Source organism: Panicum hallii, chromosome 3 (assembly GCF_002211085.1).
Source record: "Panicum hallii strain FIL2 chromosome 3, PHallii_v3.1, whole genome shotgun sequence".
NCBI classification, from domain to species: Eukaryota; Viridiplantae; Streptophyta; class Magnoliopsida; order Poales; family Poaceae; genus Panicum; species Panicum hallii.
The window spans coordinates 13291837-13314430 of record NC_038044.1 but is presented as its reverse complement, the minus strand read 5'-3'; the positions used below and the strand labels follow the sequence as shown (position 1 = coordinate 13314430).

Below are 22594 nucleotides of genomic sequence, written 5' to 3'. Positions count from 1 at the left end.
CGCAGGTCCCACGCGTCAGTTAGAGGTGGCGAGTCATGGCGCCGTGAAGTTGGTGTAGCTATAGGGTGTGGGGCTACGTGGTGGGGGCAGCGATCAGAGGTGACGTGGCCGGGCACCTCACCTGCGCGGTAACGTCACCTCATCGGCTTTTTTCTCTCTGGCCTTCACTTTGCACAGGCTCTCACATCACATGCCGCTGATGCTTCGCGTCTCCTACTCCCTCCTGCTTCCACTTATTAATCCGCCGCTCTCTGCCTTCCCCCTCCAGGCCTCCACCCGCCTCTCCCGGCGCGAGATCCGGCTGCGCTTCCAGAAGCTTCTGGAACGCCCGTCCCATGAGCGTCTGATCGCCCATCGCCATGGGCTGCGCTGGATCCACTCCCAAAGTCGATGGTAACTTCTTAGTGTTTGCTTTGCTGATTGGTGGTCTTTGATTCTGGATTGTTCGGCGCTAAGATCGGTTTGAGTTGTTTCCAGGCGCTGCCGTTAGGAGTAGGATTAGATCGTTTGTTCTTTGCCGTCTTGGTTCTTGATCGAGTGATACTAAATCCCATGGTTTGAGGACATCTATTCATCAGCCATGCAAGAATTTAGTTGCAGAAGTGTTAATCGGGAGGAAATTTAGCAAATTGTCTCTGGTGGCGGATTACTTCGATGATCTTTGTATTTAGATTTGTCGCAACTGTTGATTCCCATAGATGTAATCGTCCAAATTTGGTAATGCTATTAGACTAGTGGAGTCAGTACTAGGAGATACTCTTGCATCACGGTGGTAATATTGTTTAGTGGAGGGATAAATGGATACCATTATCATGTTCAAAAGGGCATCTGAACTCTGAAGTGATGGCTTATATTCTCTAGCAGGACAAAAGCAATTTTGTTTGTACCTAATAAAAGCTAAGATGAGATTTTGAGTGCGGCGAAGTGACGGTTTATTCTGACCGTAGGCCAAAAGAACTTATTTATGGATTGTGCAAAATTTGCATTTTTTATTGCCAGTGCCTTATCTAGTTCCAAGCACTTTATTAGGTGTCGCATTTCAGAACAGAAGCACTATTCTTTGTAAGGACTTGTGCTCACAATTTGAAACTTACAGAATAATTTTAGCTATTGTGATGATTCCTAATTTCGGCATCATATATGTGCGTTCAATTAATGGTAACTTTGCTCACATTGTACACACAGAGAGTTTAATTAAGACTAATTTTCCGTTATCCTGTTCTGCAAAGAGCCATCCATTCGCAACTTTCTCGAAGATTGTGAAGAAAATTGTGGTATGAGTTAGTCTTGCAGTTGACTAAAGATAATTTACATCCTTCAGTTCCCAACAGTTTCTGGATCCAGATTTCGTCTTGAGTATGCTGTGTCCTAGCATGGTAGCACCATGACATCTTGATAGGTTATATGGGATGTTTTCTCTTTTGAGGCTATTAGCATTTAGCGGTATTCTTTAACATGATAACTTTGTGCCTTTGGACCTGCTATCCAATAAAAGAACGTAAAGGGATATTTTCATGAATACAGAGAACAGTAAGAAGCTGAAAAAGCCTAAGGCTTGGAAGCACACTCAACCAATTACACAAGCACAACTCAAACAGATGCGTGATGAATTCTGGGACACGGCTCCGCATTATGGTGGCCAAAAAGGTGTGTTTATAACTTTTTAGGCAAAGTTGAACATTACTAATTCTTCTGTTGATGTGTGCTGCATGATTCTTTCAACTTGATTTCATTTTGCTAGTCTCCAATTGCTGGTTTCTTCTATCTTGTTTTTCAATGTTTTCATGATAACTGGCAGATGTTTTCTTTGACCTATCTAGTTATTACACAATTATTATCCTTATTAAAATCAGCACTGTAGTTGTTCGATGTAATCTCAATTCTTCAGCAGAAATAATACTGAGCCCTTCATTTTGTAGTACTGGCTTCATATCAAATAAGAACCTAGTCTTAGTGTGAACTTGACCATTACTCGGTTTTTTTCAGGTACCAGTTATGAGTAATCTTTAGTTCGAGGGTTTGGTTTGGCAATTCTAAATTTTTCGCAAGTTGTTGATACTGGCCAAATGCAAACTTACTTTGTAATCGTTGCCTAAAGTTTGGAAGCCATGTTTTTCAGTTTTTACTATGAAAGGACACCTTCGTTTGCATCACTTTTAATTTGTAATATGTTATTGTTTGTTTGTCCAGAGATATGGGATGCTCTTAAAGTTGCTGCAGAATCTGATTTAGCCCTTGCACAAACCATAGTGGACAGTGCTGGGATCATCGTCTCAAACCCCGACATGACGCTTTGCTACGACGAGAGAGGTGAGCATGTCTTAATTTCCAAATTCTTGATTCTCTTTTTATTTACGACTTGTTCAGTACCGATCCTAAAACTGAGAACTCCATGTTGCAGGTGCCAAGTATGAACTGCCGAAGTATGTTCTGAGCGAGCCAACTAATTTGATCCATGACGGTTGAATCTTGAACGAAGACTTAGAACACAAACGGAGGGCCACGTAAATTATGTTAAGATGTTCATCTGGTCGCTGACTCTGATTGCAACTTTCGGAGGCAACAACCTCATTTTAGCCACTGTATAGTAAATCTTATTGGTTACTCCCTCCGTTCTAAAAAAAATATAACTCTTGCTTTCCGATGAGTCAAACAATTTTAAGTTTAACCAAATCTATACAAAAAGTTACTAACATTTGTGTCTTCAAATAGATTTAGTATGAAAATATATTACAAGATCAATTTAATGATAGTTATGTTGTAAAATAAATATTAATACTATCTTATATAAATTTGATTAAACTTAAAATGTATAAATTCGGTTAAATTTAAAATTGTTCGACTCCTTGGGAAACGAGAATTGTATTTTTTAGACGGATGGAGCACGTCGTAAACCTGCTACTGAAGTCGCTTATAAAGGAGATTGCTGACTTTGATGCGTATATGTACTACCAGTCATCTGTTGTACTTAGAGAAACACTGCACCCCATGCCTGTTGCAAAATACAGTGCCGTTTATCTAAATTTCTGCATCTAAGTGGCCGTTGTCTGTGCTGAGAATTAAGGAGACGAGCTGTTCCGAAGCCGCGGCGAAATGCCATCTTAAAGAAGTCGTGAAAAGCTGAGAATGCCTGGCAAGAACAACAGTGACAGGATGCTGCCAAATGAAGTAGGCTGGCAGGATAAGATTAGTATGAAGCTGCCGAAGAAACCGGCTAATCATGGTCGCGCATGATTAGCCTAGGCTTCTTGGAATCAATCCCGCGCAGCTTGGTAGTGTCGGATCTGAGATCTGATCGGCAGGGCAACGGCGGATCTGCCGAACTGGCGTGGTAAAACCAACCAGCCAGCAGAAGAACTGGAGATGGACTCGTCGGAAGTTCGATATGATCACATCACATTGAGCTGACATTATCACATTATGGCCTTGTTTAGATCACTTCCAAATTCCAAATTTTTACACTCTCTCTCCATCACATCAATTTTGGGACACATGCATGGAGCAGTAAATGTATGTAAAAAAAATAACTAATTACACAGTTTAATTGTACATCACGAGACGAATCTTTTAAGCCTAGTTAGTCCATAATTAGATAAAATTTGTCAAATACAAACGAAAGTGCTACAGTATCAAAAAGATCCAAAAGTTATAAAAACTTGCAATCTAAACGGGGCTATGTATGCCTCCAGCCTCCAGAGGTCACTCTGTACAGTGGGGTTTGTCAAGTCAGGGGCCCAGAAAAAGAGCCAAAGAGGAGGGGCTGAATTTGCCCATGATGAAACAGTAGCTGTGGCATTTTTCTCTGCTTATTTATAAGAAGTGAAGCTCAAGTGCCTTGTTGAGTTGTTGTTCCCGCATTCCGGAACCTACACGAAGGGCTTAGCAGTCTCGATTGTATTGCACGAACCTACGCGTAGTGAACTGCGTGACAAAATACAGTAAACTTTGATAGTGTCAGCAAGTGTTGTAATGCAGCATTCCATCCAATGGTCCAACTCCTTTCCATGACCGGTGCGAGGTCACCACCGTACCCTAGCGGCCTAGCTTCAGAGACTGTGACCGCCACCGGCCACTCTATCAGACTGTCAGTACGGGCGGGGGCCATTATGATGGTTGAGGCGTGAGGGAGGAAAATCGAATCGTGACCGACGTAAATCGAACAAAGCACTGTAACAGCCCAAAAATTCAAATTCAAAAATCACTCGAATTCAAAACTATTTTCAAAACCTATTTGCAAAACTTATCTCATGGGCTCAACTCCTTCGTCATTGCCTAAATTCCATTTAATTATTTCCTCTCTCAATCTACCAAGGTAGCCAATCATCTTCCTCCTTTCCTAATCTCTCTTGCTCCCTCTCTAACCAGTACACTGTCACGCACACGAGCTGCACACACTCAACACTTCTTAGTAGCCTGTATACGTTAACAGTGGCTTCGAGCGACGCCCATGTGCATGCAAGCCTGTGTACCTTAACAATGGCTTGGTCACTTTGACTAGTTTTGGGAACGGGGTAAACTCTTTTGGTGTAAGTAAAGCGTGTTGGATTTTGGTTTGGAAATGATGGCGCGTGTGCCGTATGTTGATGTGGACGGGGTGTCCAGAAGCACTTAAAATTTGAATCTTTTGTGTAGGATCACCCGACTCTTTCATAATTACCATCATTATGGCAACAACTTGTTTTACAAAAATTAAGTTACTAGATAAACCTTGCATGTGTATAAAACTGGCTTTATGGAAAGCAAACCGCAACCTTTTTCTTGAATTATCCTTATGCATGTATTCTTTTATTCCCCTCCTTGGGGCAGGGTTGGATTTGCTGAGAATGTTTGTACTCACCCCTGTTGCTATTTCAAAGGAAGGTTCGGACTTCATCGCCAGTGAAGATTTCGAGTAGTTCGTCGCGTCTGCACCCAACTTGCCTGTGGTGTTGGGCTATTAAAGATGATTCTGCTGCCGTGCAGCCCTGAGTGCTGCATGTGGATAATAGTAGTCGTATTCGGCACCTTTAGTTTGATTTGGTTGCATCTTGTTTGGTTTTGGATCACTCTGACCTTTACCGTGGGATTTGTATCGAGACTGAATCATCTGATATAATAAATATGTGTACCAACCTTTCTGGGACTAATATTTATATCACATTTTAGTCCCTGTGCAAATGGGGCGCTTCAGCACATAGTAAGATTCGACTCGTGGTGTCAGAAACCAAAATCGAATCGAGTTTTCGATTCGAACCTTAAGCCACGAAAGCGGGTCCCACGAAGTTGAAAGACAAAGGGGACGAAGGGTGAGGGAAGAAAGTGCTGCGTTTCTTGGTGTACTTTATTTTTGTTGAGGGTCCCTTGAAAACAATTTTGCATTGCAGCCTATGAATCGTAGCACAAACATCAAACTCTGCTAGTTCAATTCGACCGCGAGCTGCCCTTATACTTGTAGGTAGCCGGGCCTAGGCCAGGCGGCTAGCCAGTTTGGTTCCTTCCGGCACGGCGGTAACTGTTGTTCGTGCGTGCCCACTGCGTAGTACTAGTATGTACGAGTAGCCCAGTGCTATGACTGTGAAGTCGGTTTGAGTGAGAGTTAAGAAACTGAGTACAGCTACGGAGCAGTCTAACCGTTCTCCAGACCAATCGCCAGAGTGATTAACGTAGGAGAGGAGGACGAGCAGCCGTTAATTCTCGTACTTGCGGCGCTGTAGAGTGGCATCTACGCTTGGCGCTTCCGTGCCATGGCACGCACGCATCGAGGCCAGCCGTCCATCGATCTCGACGCGTTTTCACCGGATGGTCCAGTTTACGGAGGAGTAACAGGCAGGCAAGCTTCAGGTGTTGACTCGCGGCGAGCTCAAGCTACCTCTGCGCTGGTTCTGCAGACCGCGCCCCTCCAACCGGATTGGAATTGAAACCCGGGTGGAGGGAGAGCCGCGTTGCGTGGAACGTGGATCATGACGTTCCTCGTCTTCTGTGCCATGCTAGTCGCCACAGGTGCCAGACTGCCGGTGCTAGGTAGCACCGGCAGGGAGCAAACCACTCGGGCCATTTCCGGCTGCGGTTGCCAGCACCCTGCCGTTTCGCGATCGCAGCTGCGCTCGCGAGCACAAACTTTTGCTGTGCCACCTCAGCACTACAGATAGCCAAACAGACTGTGCCTCCTAGGCTGCACGGGATATGATACTAAAAACATTACACGAATTCGGCTGATACGATGGTCATGGTGCCCGTGCCAGCACGACACGATCGTATTATCATGGTGAGCCAAAACCCCAACACATAATGTCAACACGAGCACAACACAACTAATGAACCAAGACGTATTACTTCCCACATCTTCAAACCTGAATCTCTCTCCCCTCTTCTCCATCGGCTCAAGCGCTCAGCCGCCACCCTTCTCCTCCCTCCCATGCGGCCTCTCCTCTTTCTGGCTCTCCCTCTTCCCCATCGGCTCAAGCGCTCAGCCGCCACCCTTCTCCTCCCTCCCATGCAGCCTCTCCTCTCTCTCTGGCTCTCTCACTCCTATAGTCTTGTGCAGCCTCCCCTCCCCGCCGCCCGCGCGACCACCGCCTCTCCCCTTGGCCCTCGCCGCACGCTCTGCCACCGCCCTCGCTTCTCTTCTCGCGCTCCGGCACCGCTCTCCCTGCTTCGCGCGCTGTTGCCGCCGCCCCTCCCCTAGCTTCCCTGCTTGCTCGTCGCACGCCGACGGCGCCGCCCTCCGTGCGTTTCCGCCGTCGCCGCTACCCTACTCATGCGCCGCCACCATCGGACATCGGGCTCGAGCTAGCACAGAGCCGTTAGGCCAACCGTGCCGTCGTGCCTGGACCGGCGAGATAGCACGCAGTGCCGGACTGTGTCATGCTAGCGCCTTGCTATATCTTGTGGTGCATTTGGTCATCTATACCCAACACGAAGATTTGAAATTTTGGATCAGATCGGATCCTTTTTGGTCACCCTAGCAAAACAAAAACATACATTTACTAAGGGCATGTTTAGTTCACATGGACTAAACTTTAATCCCATCACATTGAATATTTAGACACCAATTAAAAGTATTGAATATAGGCTAATTACAAAATCCATCGCATAAATGGAGGCTAATTCAAGAGACAAATCCATCCAGCCTAATTAGTTTATGATTTGATAATATTGTGCTACAGTAACTATATGCTAGTGGTGGATTAATTAGGTTTAAATTAGTATCTATTTAGCAATTAGTTTTATAATCAGCTCATATTTAGTACTAATTGATATCTAATGTGATCGGAACTTAAAAAATTGAAGTTAATCGCAAACACCTGTCCCGTCGCGCCTTTTCCTGGGCCACGTCGTGTGGGCCTAGCATTTTCCGCCCCCTTCTAGCCGTTCGGCCCGCCAGCGGCCACGTGGGCTGCGCCCCCGTCGCTGGCGGCCGTCGCCATCTCTCACTCTCTCTTTCTTCTCCGGCTGCTGGACGCCGGGATCATTTTGTCCATCAATTCAACGCATCTACGCTCGGGGGCGCCCACCGGCCGCGGTCACTCGCCCGTGGGACCACTACCAACGGCAGTTATCCTTTTTCGTTGGCGATCGGACGGTTGGCGTGGGTGGCGGTGAACGCGGCGGCGGGAACGGAGGGCCTCTGGATTCCGTCCGATCCCGCTGGGAAGGGACCGGGGGACATGTGGGCGAGGACGAGTACGACGAAGAGACATGGCTGCGTGCCTCGTCTCGTGTGAGGAGACAAGAGGTCCTCGTGCTGCTCGTACAGTCCCTCGCGGCGCTGTGCTACGCCTACGCATAGTTATGGGGGCAGTAAACGCGTGATCTGAGAAGTGGTGACCATTCGATTGATCTGACAAGTAATCACACGGTAATATAAGAGTGTGACTTTTATTTTTAGTCCGTATAACATCGTAACATCGCATATACTTGATGTCAATTAGAGAATTAAATATGATCTAACTATAAAACTAATTGCATAAATAGAGACTAATTCACAAGATAAATCTATTAAATCTAATTAATCCATCACAGTACATGTTTACTGTAGCATAGCATTATCCAATCATGGACTAATTAGACTTAATAGATTCGTTTCGCGAATTAGCCTCCATTTATACAGTTGGTTTCATAATTATCTTATATTTAATACTTCTAATTGGTGTTCAAACATTCAATGTAATGAGAACTTATTTTTAATCTCTGCAACCAAAGAGGACCTAATGCTGCTAGGACAGTGGAAGAGGGAGCCATAAAATATGATCTTACCCATCCCCGCCATGTGAGGGTAAGAAGAGGGAGCCATTTTGAAAACAGTACCACGAGACAAAAAGGAAGAGACCAAAACAATCGTGGAGATGGGAATTGGGATCAAAACAAAGCATGCCCGCAGTGGTGCACCGTTCCTTTTTGAAGCCGAACTGCACCACTCATCTTGCCCGCTGAACGCTGGTACTCGGAAAAAAGCATGGAAGCGTGCTGCCGGGAACCTCTACCCAGCAGTGTACTGGAATCTCAAGACCGGAGGGCACGAACTGTCTGACACAGCGCTTGCGAGCAGAAAATGCTTCAGATTTCAGAAGCAGAAGTTTCTAGCCTCTCCCAATGGTGGCCGAGCCATCTGGATGCCGACTGTCTGCGAGTGAGCTACCCGGCTACCCCAACCACCAGCCGGCGGGCAACGGCCGAGCCGCCGAACGGCAATCCTGAAATCCACAGATCGGCCGTGGCAGCCGTGCCCTGCTGTCCCCTACTCCCCTACGCCTAAGCCGCGGACGCGACGTCGCAGGCGCACAGCCAGTCCCGCACCCGCCCCGAGGGAGAGGGGGCCGCGCCCACCTCGCCTCCAACTTGGCCACCACCATCCCCATCTCGGCCTTGCCGTGGAACGTGACGCCACTCTCGAGTCCCCAGCGGAAGCGCTCATCGTCAGTAGCCTGTAGCCCCGAAATGGTCTAGCCGGAAAGAGGGAGAGAGGCGGGGGGAGAGTTCGAATCCGCGCAATGCCGGCGCCGGCACCGCCAGACCGGACGACGGCGCCGGTGGCGGCGGGGAGCGGCGGCGGAGGAGGAGACCACCTCCGCGGCCACGCGCACCTGACCAGCTGCATCCACCTGCGCCACCACCACGCGCACGGCGCGTCCGGGCGGAGGCGCAGCCCGACGGGATCCTCCGCCTCGGCGTCGGCCGCGCTGATGCGGGACCTCCTCGCCCTGCAGCGCTCGCGCTCGCTGCGGGACCCCTGCACCCGCCGCTCCGTCGACTCCGCGTCCAACAACAACAACAGCAGGGTCGCCGCCGACCCCGACCCCGACGACCACTCCCGCCGCGGCGCTCTCAAGACGCTCCTCGACCAGCTCGCGGAGAACCCGCACCCCAAGCCCGCCCGCCGGCCCCGCCGCCGCTTCAGGCGTGGGGCCGGCCGGCGCGCCGCGCCCGCTGCGGCCGCCGCCGGCGCTCTGGACCGCCCTGCCGCCGCGCCGCGCGTCTCCGCCAACTCCAGCTCCCAGGAGGCCGTCTGCGGCAACAGGTACCTCTTCGGCGCCGGCGGAGCGGACGGCGACGGCGGTGGCAATGAGCTCATGCAGCAGCAGGTGTCGCAGGAGTCGCGCAACGTGTGCGGCATCCCATGGAATTGGTCGCGCATCCACCACCGCGGCAAGTCCATCCTCGACATGGCCGGCCGCAGCCTCTCGTGCGGCCTCTCCGACCCCAAGTCGGCGTCGGCGGCGCGGAGGTCCGAAGCCGCCACCTCCGCGGCCTCGTGCGGTAATATGAACGGGTCGCGTTCGCACCCGCATTTCCCGGTTACCGCGAGGCTGACCTCCTCGACGAGTTCAGATTCGGACTCTCTGCCCCTGCTTGTCGACGGCGTGCGCAACGGCGTCGGTGGCATTTCTAGTAGCTTCTCTGGGGAGCTCGGGATCTTCTCCAAGAGTAGCGAGCTGGATTCTGACATTGCATCCGAGGCACGGTCAGGGCAGAGGTCACGGGGCTCGCACCGTGGTCGGCACCGGAGCTTGACACAGAAGTATGCTCCAAGGACTTTCAAGGACGTCGTTGGGCAGAGCTTGGTGGTGCAGGCGCTGTCCAATGCCATTCTGAAGAAAAAGATTGGACTGGTGTACGTCTTCTACGGACCACATGGCACAGGCAAGACCTCGTGTGCCAGGGTATTCGCAAAGGCCTTGAATTGCCATTCTGCTGAGCACCCGAGGCCCTGTGACTCATGTGCCTCTTGTATTGCACACAATCTGGGCAAGAGTAGGAGTTTGTTGGAGATTGGACCGGTGGGTAACATTGATCTGGACAGCATTGTGGATATCCTCGATAATGCGATGCTTTCGCCCATGCCATCCCAGCACAGGGTGTTTATAATTGATGATTGCAACACATTGCCGCCTGATACATGGAGTGTCATATCCAAGGTCGTCGAACGTGCCCCGCGGCGTGTAGTTTTTATTCTCATCAGCCCCAATCTCGATCTCCCTCATATAATTGTGTCAAGGTGCCAAAAGTTCTTTTTCCCCAAGCTGAAGGAGTGCGACATTATCAACACTTTGCAGTGGATTTCTACTAGTGAAGGTCTGGATGTTGATCGAGATGCATTGAAACTTATCGCTTCCCGGTCAGATGGGTCACTGAGGGATGCAGAGATGACTCTGGATCAGTTGAGTTTGCTTGGACAGAGAATTTCGATGTCGCTTGTTCAAGAACTTGTAAGTTTCCAACAACAATCATCAAAATTTCTTCTTTGTTCCCTCATTTTTTTTCTTCTTTGCTAAATACCTGTAGCATCTAAGAACTGTGATGTTAGTTTTAAATGGCCAAGCTCCTCTTTTGCATTACTTTTTCCTAAAGAATATAGTGGCTTCAAAGTGTAGCGTTTGACACCTACGCGACTTATAATTCTACTACCATATTGAATTCTTCATTTGAAATTAGCTGACAAAACAACACATCGTTCCCTTGTCCACAGGTTGGCTTGGTTTCTGATGAGAAGTTGGTTGATTTGCTTGATTTGGCACTATCTGCTGACACAGTGAACACAGTGAAAACCTTGCGAGATATCACCGAAACAGGTGTTGAGCCATTGGCCCTGATGTCTCAACTTGCTACAATAATCACTGACATCCTTGCTGGCACCTATACATTCACTCGAGAAAGAGTGCGAAGAAAATTCTTCAAATGTCCAACCTGTAAGCAGCATTGCCCTTTCTTATCAACAAATTCATACTCTAGTGTTTTCTAGTACTGATGGATTGCTTAAGAATTGTTTTCCCTGATTTACCTATTAGTCATGTATTTGTATCTCTTCGTCACAACAAAATACAGTGTCAGTAGCAGTACCGCACTACTTATGTCTATCAAGCTTTTCCTCTCTTACAATCAGTCCTGTTACTGTAAATATTCATATTGCACACATCACGTTTGTGAAAAAAACTATATACTGATTTCAGTATCAAAGGATGATATGGAAAAGCTACGCCAGGCCTTGAAAACACTCTCTGAAGCAGAAAAACAGTTGAGGGTCTCTAATGACAAGATGACCTGGCTTACAGCTGCTCTGCTTCAGCTTGCTCCTGATAAACAGTATATATTGCCAAGTTCATCCCCAAGTACGAGTCTTAATCGGGGGCTGCTTACCCGCCCAGAGGGAGACATGGCAAGGAACTCTGCTATGGATCATAGTGAGATATATGCTGGTACCCATGGCTTACCAAGAGGATCTGATCTTGGAAATCAGCAGTATAGAGATGTTAATCTAGTGGCTGGTTCCAGCAACAATATGGTAAGCAATTACCATGCTGGAAGGAGACCTGGGGAACATACTCCAGACAGCCATGTGTTGTCAACGGGCGCTAATAGAGTGAATGGAGGATCTAGGTACAGCAAAACTGACAGTGAAATGATTTGGCAGGTTGTGTTAGATAATGTTCAGTCAGACTCATTAAGAAAATTGCTGGCTAGAGAGGGTCGACTGATTTCCGTCAGCCTAGGCACAGGTAAGATCCACTCGACAAAGTACATCTATAACTGTAACATTTCTAAGATGTCATGCTTTCATTTGATTCTTTTGGTCATGCAGCTCCAACTGTCCAATTAATATTCAGCTCTCGTGTAAATAAGTCCAAAGCTGAGAAGTATAGGGGCCAGATTCTGCAGGCATTTGAATCTGTTCTTTCTTCTGCTATAATTCTTGAAATCCGGTATGAATCAAAGGATGATCTGATAGCAGGTCATGCTCCAGTAAATTTTCCCTACCCTGAGGATGGCTCAAATATGGTATTGAGGAGGTCTTTCACTAAACATAGTTCAGTTTCTTCTGGAGGCGAGAATTTAATTACGAGGCTTCAAAAAGACAATGTGGTCCAGGGTGGTAGCTCAAATCAGACACGCTGGATGCAATCTGATCCACACATATTGACTGAAGGCGAAATTATTGAAGTTGGATCTCACATGGATTGGCGGGCTGAACCAGATAACGGGATTGTTATGTCAATCGAAAGACAAAAGGGCGCCTGGGGAGAATGTTTGTCATCACAGAACCAAGAAGTTCCTCGAAGAGGAAAAAATGTGAATAATGAACATGGTCGGCAAAAGAACATTGTAAGAGGCAAGGTATCCCTTGCTCATGTTATTAACCAGGCAGAAGCTTGTTCTCAACAAAGTGGCTGGTCTAGACACAAAGCTATATCGATTGCAGAAAAGCTAGAACAAGATAATTTGTAAGTAATTCCACGCTGCAACTAATTCGTATCCTTTCAATTCTCTTATGCTAGTTCATCTCTTATACTAGTTGAGCAATTTGCAGAAGTATAGGTAAACATGCCTGCCCAGCACTTGGGAATGTTATCTAGTACTTGCAATCGTTGAATACTTCAGATGAAAATGGTCACTAACAGTACCACACAAAGTCAAAAGCTATCAGACATATGGGGCCTAATTTTGATCCATGCACCATGCTGCATGATATACTATCATATACATTCAGTATTCTGTTTTGAAAGCTTGGAACCTAGATCAAGTAGTAGTCTACACGCAAATTATGTTGAAGTCCAAGATTCTAGATTTCAATCCTCAGAAGATGGCTTTTGATGTATTTTTGAATGATAATATGTTTGCAGGAAATTGGAGCCTAGATCCAATTTGCTTTGTTGGAAAGCTTCAAGCACTTCCAGACGGAAGGTAATGATTTTGATGGCATGCTCAGGCCAGTTTTTTCTCTCTTTATTTTCCTTTTCTAAAAAAAAGTAATTGGGTGTCATTATTAACCATGTGCCAGGATAATAAAATGCTGAAATATTGTCACAAATCACATGGTTGTAACAAAGAAATGCAGGGTAGCTTGGGACTTGTTGGTTGGTATCCTTGAATAGTACTCTGCGATATGGTATCCATTTTTCCAAGTGTCGTAACACGTAGGAAACAACCATAAGACTACACTTTTAGTTTACGGCTACATAATAGCAGTAACTGTAGGCTGCTGTGTCTTTTTTTAGTTAATTTCAAATGTTTGTATATCATGGACTATAACATATTCCCTTCGTTTATACAAATATATAGAGAGTTTGGACATTCTAATTACTTCATTTTCGTTCTTCTTTGAACTTACCATCTGAACACGCGTTTCTTCGGTTTGTGGCGACGCCTTCCACTTTCACCCTCTGACTGACCGAGTCATTTTTACTGCAGCTGTCCGCACTGAAGATCAGGACACGAAGATCACGAGCTTTATCAAGGATTGCCTTGTGCGGAAGGTGCATTCCGGTGAGATCTCCAAGATGAAACGTTGGGGGCGGTTGCCCCAGACTTACACGTAGCTAACTTAGTTGGGATCCGTTACTTGTTCACTGTAGCTGTAGCAGAAATTTGTAGGCGCTGGTGCTATTCTGTACTAGTATATAGTGCTAGTGTGTAACATGTAGGGTGAGAGAAACATCATAGCCCATTCTTTTCCGTGGAACACTAGGAATAATTGCTCCAGGATCTTTTTTCTGATGTGAAGCCAAGCCATTGCCGTAATTTGACCCTGTGTCTCTGCTGGCGTTAACGACAAAGTGGTAGTAGCAGAAGGCGCCCCGCATCAGAGGTGCTCCCAGAAATAGACGAGGGCCCAGAAGCTTTCGAGGGAATTGAAGAAATCTTACATTTTTATCACAAAACGGATCTTTTTCGTGCGTGGCGTACCAGGTTACAGTGCCAGCGTGGCGGTACATTGTGAAAAGATGAAGCTGCCCCTGCCTCGCTCCTCTCCCCCCCTCTCCGACAGCTGGGTCCCCTCTCCGACAGCTGGGTCCCGCAGCTCCTCTCACTGCCAGGTGGACCCCACTCGTCAGCTTCGTCTCCCACCTCCCAGTATTCTTGTTCGGAATATAACTCTCTGTGACCGACAATTTTGTCTCTTGAGTGTATCATCTCATCAGCACCCACTAGTTGACATGCGATAAATTATAATTTTTCGGATTGCCTTGTTATCTCTGAATGAATTTGTGTGCTTCCGTATCTAAATTCATATATGAAACGCCTTGTTGCCCCAGGGTTCCTTTTCAGTAATGCCTCTTCTCGGATATAGTTGTGCATGGTTGATTCAGAGGCACTAGAAATATTATTGTGATTCAGCATGATCTTATCCAGCATTCAGTAGTATCTATCTTCCTGGGCATTATTACCATAGCGTTTTTTTTTGAAGTTTCATTCCTTTTGTAATTCAGTAATATATATTGATCAATTGCCACATCCTTTGGTCTAAATGTTACCCAATTGTATCAGATTTATCTTATTCACTATTCTTCTTCAAAAACTGTTGTACGAATATTACACGGTGTTACCAAAATTCCTACTTTTTCTTGAAACAATAGATATCTGCAACCTTACTGGGGTTTATTCTGTCGAAACAACCAAAAGATGATAAATTGTCCTGATTTGCTGTAAGTACCATTATATACTGTATGAAAAAATTATGGTAAATGCCATATTTATGCACAACTCCAAATTCCCAACATGAATAACTGTACATGCAGTTTGTGTAATTACTAAAGTAGCTTGGTTCCCTCTGCTCTCTTCTGTATTGTGTTACAGGTGGTTAGACACCACAACAGTATTCGCTCCAGTTCAGCCATTTTTTTTAGAATAAAGTCCAGCTAGAGAATTTGTCCATCCTAACTAAGTCCTTATGTACATCTTCAATCCTCTTTAATTCAAATATTCATACTACTTCTTCAAAATAAGATCTTATTTTGAAAAATTAGCTCAAATATTTAAACTAAACAGGTTGGAGGTGCAACTAAGGGTCACCCATTTGCCCTCCTGATCCTGACTGACTCCCAGCCTAGAGGCCCACAGGCCCAGAGCTAGGTAAGGCGATCGACGGCCCAGAGGCCCAGAGCCAGTTGATAGTGGCGGTCGACAACCAAGAGAGGCCTATACCATTTGCAGTTGCGGCTCGATCAGCGCCGTGATCCCCACCGGCCACCAGTGCAGCAGATCGGACCCCACCCCCACCGGCCACCGGCCCACCGCCACCAAGACGAGAGAGACGGCGGGATGGAGGTGAGGTCAAGCTCCGGCAAGGAGCCGCGCGTGCTCAGGCTGCCCGGCGACCTCGTTGTCGAGATCCTCGCGCGGGTGCCCTACCGCTCGCTCTGCCGGTTCAAGCTCGTCTCGCGGTCATGGCGGGCCCTCTGCTCCGACCCCGCCGTCCGCCGCAGGTGCCCCCAGACCCTGTCCGGCTTCTTCTTCCGCACCATGCCCCTCGCCACCCCCTCTCGGTATGACCGCCACTTCGTCAACGCGTCGGGGAGAGGCGCGCCCATGGTGGACCCCTCCTTCTCGTTCCTGCCGGCCGGCCACCGGGATGCGTGCATCATCGACCCCTGCAACGGACTCCTTCTGTGCGAACGCGTGGGTACGCGCCCGCACTTCGGATCTCGCTATTTCGTCTGCAACCCTGCGACGGAGGAGTGGATTGATTTGCCGGACACAGAAGCGACGGCGTCTTTCCCCACCGTCCGTCTGGGCTTCGATCCAGCCGTGTCCTCCCACTTCAGAGTGTTCGTGCTCGTGGACGCCAAAGCAACCTTCGAGTTGCATTTGGCAGGAATTGAGATCTACTCGTCGGAAAATGGAGCATGGACGTACAGGCAGACTGAGTGGGGCGATGGTACTGTAGCAGGTTGGAATTCTGTCTTCTTCAAGGGCACTCTGCATTTGACAAGCCCTGATTCTTCTTCATTGCTCACGGTGGACATAGACGCCAATAAGTGGGGGGAAATCCCTACTCCGCGTGATTTCCATTTCATCGGAGTCTCTCAAGGGCAATTGCATGCTGTGCACATAAGCAATCGATGTAACAACCACAACCGCAACAATAGATTGTCAATCTGGGTTCTTGAGGATTATGCTGGGCAACAATGGACCCTAAAGCACGAAGTCGATGCAATGCAGATGTTTGGAAGACTCCCTGGAAGTTTTGGGGACTTCTACCACCTCAAGGTGCACGCAATCCATCCGGAACATGGTTTGATTTTCCTTACTGCAGGCAAGCTCAGGAGTCTTATGTCATACAACATGGATGAGAAGAAGGTGCGTTTTATCTGGATTCTTGGAGAGCGCAATGTGTCTGCATGCCCTTATGTTCCTTGCTTCTCAGATTGGCTGCCACCTGGACATTAAAGTTACAGAAACTCTGAACCAAGAGAAAAATTTACAGAAACTTTTGTACTTGCTATCATCATGACAACACGAGAAAGAAGTGATTGCTGGAAGAGGAGTCAATATCATCTAGTTTTGAGATAGCAGTTTGGGATAAGTCACAGGTCAACTTCAGCTTGTTGACGTTCTCATCTGCCTGTTCACAAAGACTTCTTGTAGCTTTGAACAACTAGTCTTTGAAGCATATGCAAACTGTGAGCAAGCCTTTTGGTTTGTACTCTACTGCCTAGCTATCACAATGGACCTACTTTCTACTCAATTTTTGTTCTCTCCGAGCAAAACATGGTTACTCTATATATTTTCTTTCATCTACACATTGTTCTGAACATCTATTTAGATGCTTGTATGGAGTCACCAGTCACGTATTTAGTGCTCAAAAGACAAAGTAGCTTGGTGTCTCATTTACAATTTGCCCTGAAGAAGTCGGCAGCGTGGACATGATCTCCGGCTCGTCTCTTAGCAAGATTATCCGGCATTGCTGTGCATAATTTGCCCCATTGTACCTCACTGAATTTGAACTCTGGGCAGCGGGCACCAATAATGCTTATGCTTCGATCAGGTGCCAAGCTGCCAATTGCCCTCCCGACCTCAGAGTTGCCTTCTTGCGCCTGTGAAAAGAGTTGGCTACCTTGGAACTTGGAAGCATGCACAAGTGTAAACAGAGGCTTTCGTTGTGTATGCTTTCATCTACGAATTGTCCTGAACAATTTTAGGCGTTTTTAGCGGGTTTATATTTTAGGTTTGCATACGGAGTAGTGCTCTGAAAACAGAGTCCCTTGATCTGTCTGTATAACGCTCAGAAAGATCCGGTTCAAGTTCAAGAAAGAACACAGGAAAACTGAAATTAGGAGCCCAGACCCTTGGGCAGAACTCTACGTCCTTAAATACCCTGCTTCTTAAAGTGGTTGTTGGATGGACACCAAAGCCTCTGATGGCTGCAGCCTGCAGCAATTTCACTGGGGGGCTACTAGGTGAGATGCGGGGCGTATGACGGCCCACCGGCTCATACTAGGTGAGATGCGGGCCTATGACGGCCCAAAGGGCCGGAGGTTGGCGAGGTTTGTGCTCTTTTCATCATCAAATAAAATAATGCTGCGACCTGTGAGCCTACGATCCTCCTAGCCCTACACCATCATGCACAGACACAAACCGGACCGCGGCCGCCGGCGTCGGCGGTGGCGGCGTCGGAGGCGGCGCGTGAGCAGCCTCCCCGACGACCTCATCGCCGAGATCCTTGAGCGGGTGCCTTACAGGTTGCTCTGCCGCTTCAAGTGCGATCGCCGGAACACGCGCTCGCAAGTTGGATCTCGGTACTTTGTTTGCAACCCTGCGACGGAGAAGTGGACGGAGTTGCCGAGTCTGCCAGAGCCGACGACGAGGAGGAGACTGCGCCCGGCCATTCGGTTGGGCTTCGACCCAGCCGCGTCCTCGCACTTCAGATTCAGAGTGTTCGTGACTTCGTGGCCGTGCACGCCCCGGACGATTTCGACATGCGGGGTGAGGTCACGGGGGTGCAGATCTACTCATCCGAGACCAGAGGATGGATCTGCAGGCAGAGCGAGTGGGCCGGGGTAACGAGGCCGTCGTGCGTGACGATTCGAGAAGCGCCTTCTTCAATGGCACTCTTCATCTGACAAGCCTCGACTCTTCGCCTATGACAGTCACAGCGGATGTAGACGGGAGGACATGGAGAAAGATCACCACTCCACGCAGCTTCGATTCCATCGGGCTGTCGTCCCACGGCCACCTGCATGCTGTGCACAGGGACGATGAACAGAATGATTATTGGCTATCGATTTGGGCTCTTGCGGATTATGACCAGCATAAGTGGATCGTAAAGCATACGGTGAGTGCACTTGAAATGTTTGGAACCAGAAAGTTCCACATGGTGCGCGTAATCCATCGAGAACGTAGTTCGATTTTTCTTACTGCGGGGGCATGCATGGAGAGTTCTTATGTCATACGATGTTGACGACATAAAAGGGCATACAATCCGGCACTCTTGGACAGGACACTATGGGCGTGTATCCTTATACACCTTGCCTCTCAAATTGGTTGGCAGATGGACACTAAAGTTAGAGAAGCTTCTCACTTGCAGTTTCTGGGGGCTCGGTTATCTAGTTTTGGTGTGGTGGTTTGGATAAGTCGTCACAAAATTCTACTTCAAGTTCGGTGGTCTATATATCACCCTGTGCTCAAAGGTATGCCTTATCGTCACTGCTGCAAACTATGTTAGGTAGACTTCAAAGAACATGTAAGCAAAGCCTTCCGATGGGTCTGGAGCTATTTTATGGTGGGCCTACACTTAGTTTTACTCTATTTGTTGCTCTCTTCTACAATTTTTTGTCAACACCGTTAGTTCCTCATATCGGAAACATGATTAAACCCATCATCCATGTTTTAGACTATGTTCCAATTTTTTTGAAGGATGTGATTTGCTATCAACATGTGTTAGATAATGAAAAATGTGATTATGCTTATTCGCCTAAGGCAGTTTTAACCTCAGGTGGAATTTGAATTGCATGCGTCCTCATTATTGTAAGATAAGATGATGCTTTGAGTTGTTTTTTTCCAATCATTTTCTCCATTATGTTCCATTTTATACGAGCATTGGCTTACACATTACTAATACGTTTGGGAGCCCATCGTTTGCATGTAGTAGCATACTGGGTGCTCCATATATATGGCCTTAAATATAAATCTCCCCCACGCACCATGGGTACGGTCGCTGGTAACCTGGTAGAGTACATATTACTGCACAGCTGAATGTGCTGTCTTGATCTGAAATATATGTTCTGCTTTGAGGAGAAAGGAATGGTTTTGTCTTGGTAACGAAATGAGAAAACTCACATGTCCTGAAGATGAATTCACATGTTATCTTGAGCAGTTGGGGTCAGCAGGATGGCTTCTTTGATCCATTGTAAAGGCTGAAGACACCTGCAAGGTAGTCTGAATAATTTCAGAAGTCACTAATGCCAGATTCATATGTACAAACTATAGTTAATTAATTACTGTATAAAATGCCTCACTGATCGGTACCTAACTGATTACGACAATTATCTGAACATATACAGTCTGTTGTACTCGCATTGCAAAGCCAATATCTGATATTGGTGCTTAACTGGATCTATACACAACACAGCACGATCAACTGTCAGATCGCAAAAATACAGAACCGTGAATCGCAGGGCAATTCTCCTTTGGCACGCACGGCTGTTATGCATCTTCCAAGCTAGCTTGACATAACTGCGCATGGTTGCATGCGTCCGTGCCAAAGGAGATATACCCTGTAATTCATGCTCAGCCTCTCCCTGTAAGTTTTCTGAACCTTGACGCTCGCCGATGAAAGTGTTTGCGCCTTGACCTCGTTTATATAGGGCGCCATGGAATGGCATATGCTCCGAGGACAGGAACTATTCCGGAGGAGCTAATCCTTTCTGCTTGCAGGTGGTCTCTCTCTATCCGGTTCCCTTTGGAATGTGCTCGTGGAATGGTCCTCCTCTCTGCTTAAAGCTAGCCAACCTGCCTTTTCCTGATGTTCAGTACAAGAACTTTGTGCAGGTTCATCCAGTAATGCAGACAAGATTTTTACCTCTCAGGACGCCAAGCCAAGCTATGCTTGTTCAAGTAATGCCGCAGCCTTAGAAGTAGGTGATTGCACGGACAGCATTTAGCATGCATGAACCCAAGCTGTCTTAACAGAAACTGCCAGTGGAGAGAGACAGATGGTATACCTACTATACACAGATATGAATAGATTTTATTCTCGGATATCCTGCCAGCTTTTAACCGAGACGTTGCTGTTGAAATCACCCGGGCGTTCCACATGGAGCAGAGGAATCGTTGCTGTATATATGCTTTGTTCGTATGGATTTGCATGTTGCTGCTACAAGGGCACATTCCATTGGATCTTCTCTCTTCTCTATTCGCGCGCAGTTCGTGAGCTTTCCTGAAAGAAACACCAGGCATAAAGTGGCAGGTGTTAGCTGCTGGCCTGCTTCTGTACCTAGCTGACCATAAAGGAATATTGTAGTTAGCGCTTTGATCTGTAATGGTGAAAATTAAGTTCTTCCCTGACAAATTAGTCGTATCATGCGATAGAGATGGCTGTGAATAGGTGAATAAACTATCATTGATACAATTTTTTAAACTTTTGATTCTCACATTCAGATCTTGTAGCACCTGTGACACTGAACATTCATGTTATTGCTCTCCGAACGAAAAACTTAAGTGTTTCCTGTAGCTACTCTGACGAGTGACGAGTCTAAATAACTACTACTTCCAGAAGCAGAATGCTCCTGAATGCTGGGGAAGAGAGAAGAACCTAGTCTCAGTCTACAGACGACAGCAGAAATCACGCATCATGCATGAACAATATATACCTAGTCAGCTACGGTTAGTTTCTTCTCTAGAAATAAACAGGTAGCTGGGGCTAGGCACAGGTTTCTCCACGCTTCCTCCTGCTTTCTGCAGGCAGCATATGCCGTCGGACAGACATATCCAGAATTGAAGCAGTTGATGAGCTGATCAAGAATACGGATCCATGATCACCACCAAGCGCTAACCAATGTACCAGCGCATGCAGTCAGATCAGTCAGTCAAGGCGCAGGTCGATCGAGCACGGCCAGAGTCGACAGCAGTAGTCATCAAATGCAAACGGCACTGAATCCATTGGACGACGGCAGGAAATCATCAGGCCTGACATATAATATCTTCAGGGAATCGTTCATCAGAGAGCTAGTATACTCCTTGTCTTGACATCTTGTGCTCAGAATAATGCCGATTCGATCTCTCTTGGGCGCGACTGCGTGACGCCGCCTCGGCGCGCGCACCTATAAATATGCGAAACCTCGGACGTGGAAAAACTCAGAAGAGGCACGAGCCGGCAAGACCAGACGGCGTGTAGATATATAGGGTAAGCTGCGCGGGTGGCTGACGCACGGGGCCCACGCATTACTGGGTGTGTCTCCTTTGGCAGTGACCTGGCTGGTTGATGACCTACGTGCAGACACTGCCAAAGGAGATTTGCCCAGCAATGCAGCTTTGAGGCCCCACAACCTCAAGACCATGTCTCATGTGCTGTTAAGTTTGTGTAACTGCTGCTTTCTGCTGATCATTGTTCTCTAGTATGAATTTGTGATTGACTGAAAAGGTGAGCGTCCTTGATGAACTAACACTGATTGCATCATGGGCCGGTTGCATCCACGGCTACAAAAATGACCTTTCGTCCCTTCGTTTAGTACTTTAATTTTGATCCGGTACTAAAATTGTCCCGGAGCCATTTTAGTACTAGGTCTAAACTTGAAAGTCCTAAGAGACGATCAAGACACCGGCCGGTATTAAATGTCGTATTTTAGTACCGGCTTGTGTCTTGGCCCAATACTAAAATAGCGCAGCTATTTAGTACCGGTCAATGACACCACCTGACATTTAGTACTGGTCGATATCTTGATCCTATACTAAATGGTTCTTCATGGGTTATTTCAAAAGGAATGCATTTCTCATCTAATCACATGTGATGTATATGTGGGATGGTAAGAAAGCTACATGTAAAGTCAGACGTTGTGGATTTGAATTTTTACGTGATATTTTTTTTCATACCGGCCAGGCGGTACCGGTCGGGCTGACAGGTACTAGCCCTGCTGACATGATGCGGGCATGCCACTGTGTTCATGCACGTCGTGCTTGGATGCGGAGATGGGTGTAGGCTTCGCCAATGCCAGCCATGGCCGGCACGCGCGCCAGCACGGTGGAGGACATGAAGGTAGGAGTCATGTCGAAGGCAAGGTTGGCGAAGCGAAACACTGTACTGCATGAACCATGATGGGGTTCTCGATCGGCGGACGGTGCGAAACGGTGGAGTTGGCAAACTTTTGCGTTGAGCGTGCTGACATGCATGCCGCCGCCGCATGTG

General features: G+C 47.4%; 3 protein-coding genes across 4 annotated transcripts; all 3 read left to right on the top strand.

Annotated features, from left to right (window-relative positions):
* The first annotated feature begins 139 nt into the window (after window positions 1-139).
* On the top strand, window positions 140-3003 carry LOC112884148 (ubiquitin domain-containing protein 2-like). The gene is made up of 4 exons (XM_025949499.1): window positions 140-393; window positions 1525-1647; window positions 2191-2310; window positions 2402-3003. Exons 1-4 carry the CDS (start codon window positions 360-362, stop codon window positions 2464-2466), a joined length of 342 nt encoding a protein of 113 aa, XP_025805284.1. The 5' UTR covers window positions 140-359; the 3' UTR covers window positions 2467-3003.
* A 5556-nt stretch (window positions 3004-8559) lies between these two features.
* On the top strand, window positions 8560-13992 carry LOC112887811 (protein STICHEL-like 4). Its single transcript, XM_025954079.1, has 6 exons — window positions 8560-10685; window positions 10946-11165; window positions 11427-11972; window positions 12056-12695; window positions 13095-13155; window positions 13663-13992. Exons 1-6 carry the CDS (start codon window positions 8970-8972, stop codon window positions 13753-13755), a joined length of 3276 nt encoding a protein of 1091 aa, XP_025809864.1. The 5' UTR covers window positions 8560-8969; the 3' UTR covers window positions 13756-13992.
* A 1455-nt stretch (window positions 13993-15447) lies between these two features.
* On the top strand, window positions 15448-17081 carry LOC112886632 (F-box protein At5g07610-like). 2 transcript variants are annotated; one of them, XM_025952587.1, is made up of 2 exons: window positions 15448-16141; window positions 16414-17081. In XM_025952587.1, exons 1-2 carry the CDS (start codon window positions 15514-15516, stop codon window positions 16542-16544), a joined length of 759 nt encoding a protein of 252 aa, XP_025808372.1. In that variant the 5' UTR covers window positions 15448-15513; the 3' UTR covers window positions 16545-17081. The 2 variants fall into 2 exon arrangements, with proteins under 2 accessions (XP_025808372.1, XP_025808371.1); XM_025952586.1 differs by having other exon boundaries at window positions 15448-17081.
* The last annotated feature ends 5513 nt before the right edge of the window (window positions 17082-22594 follow it).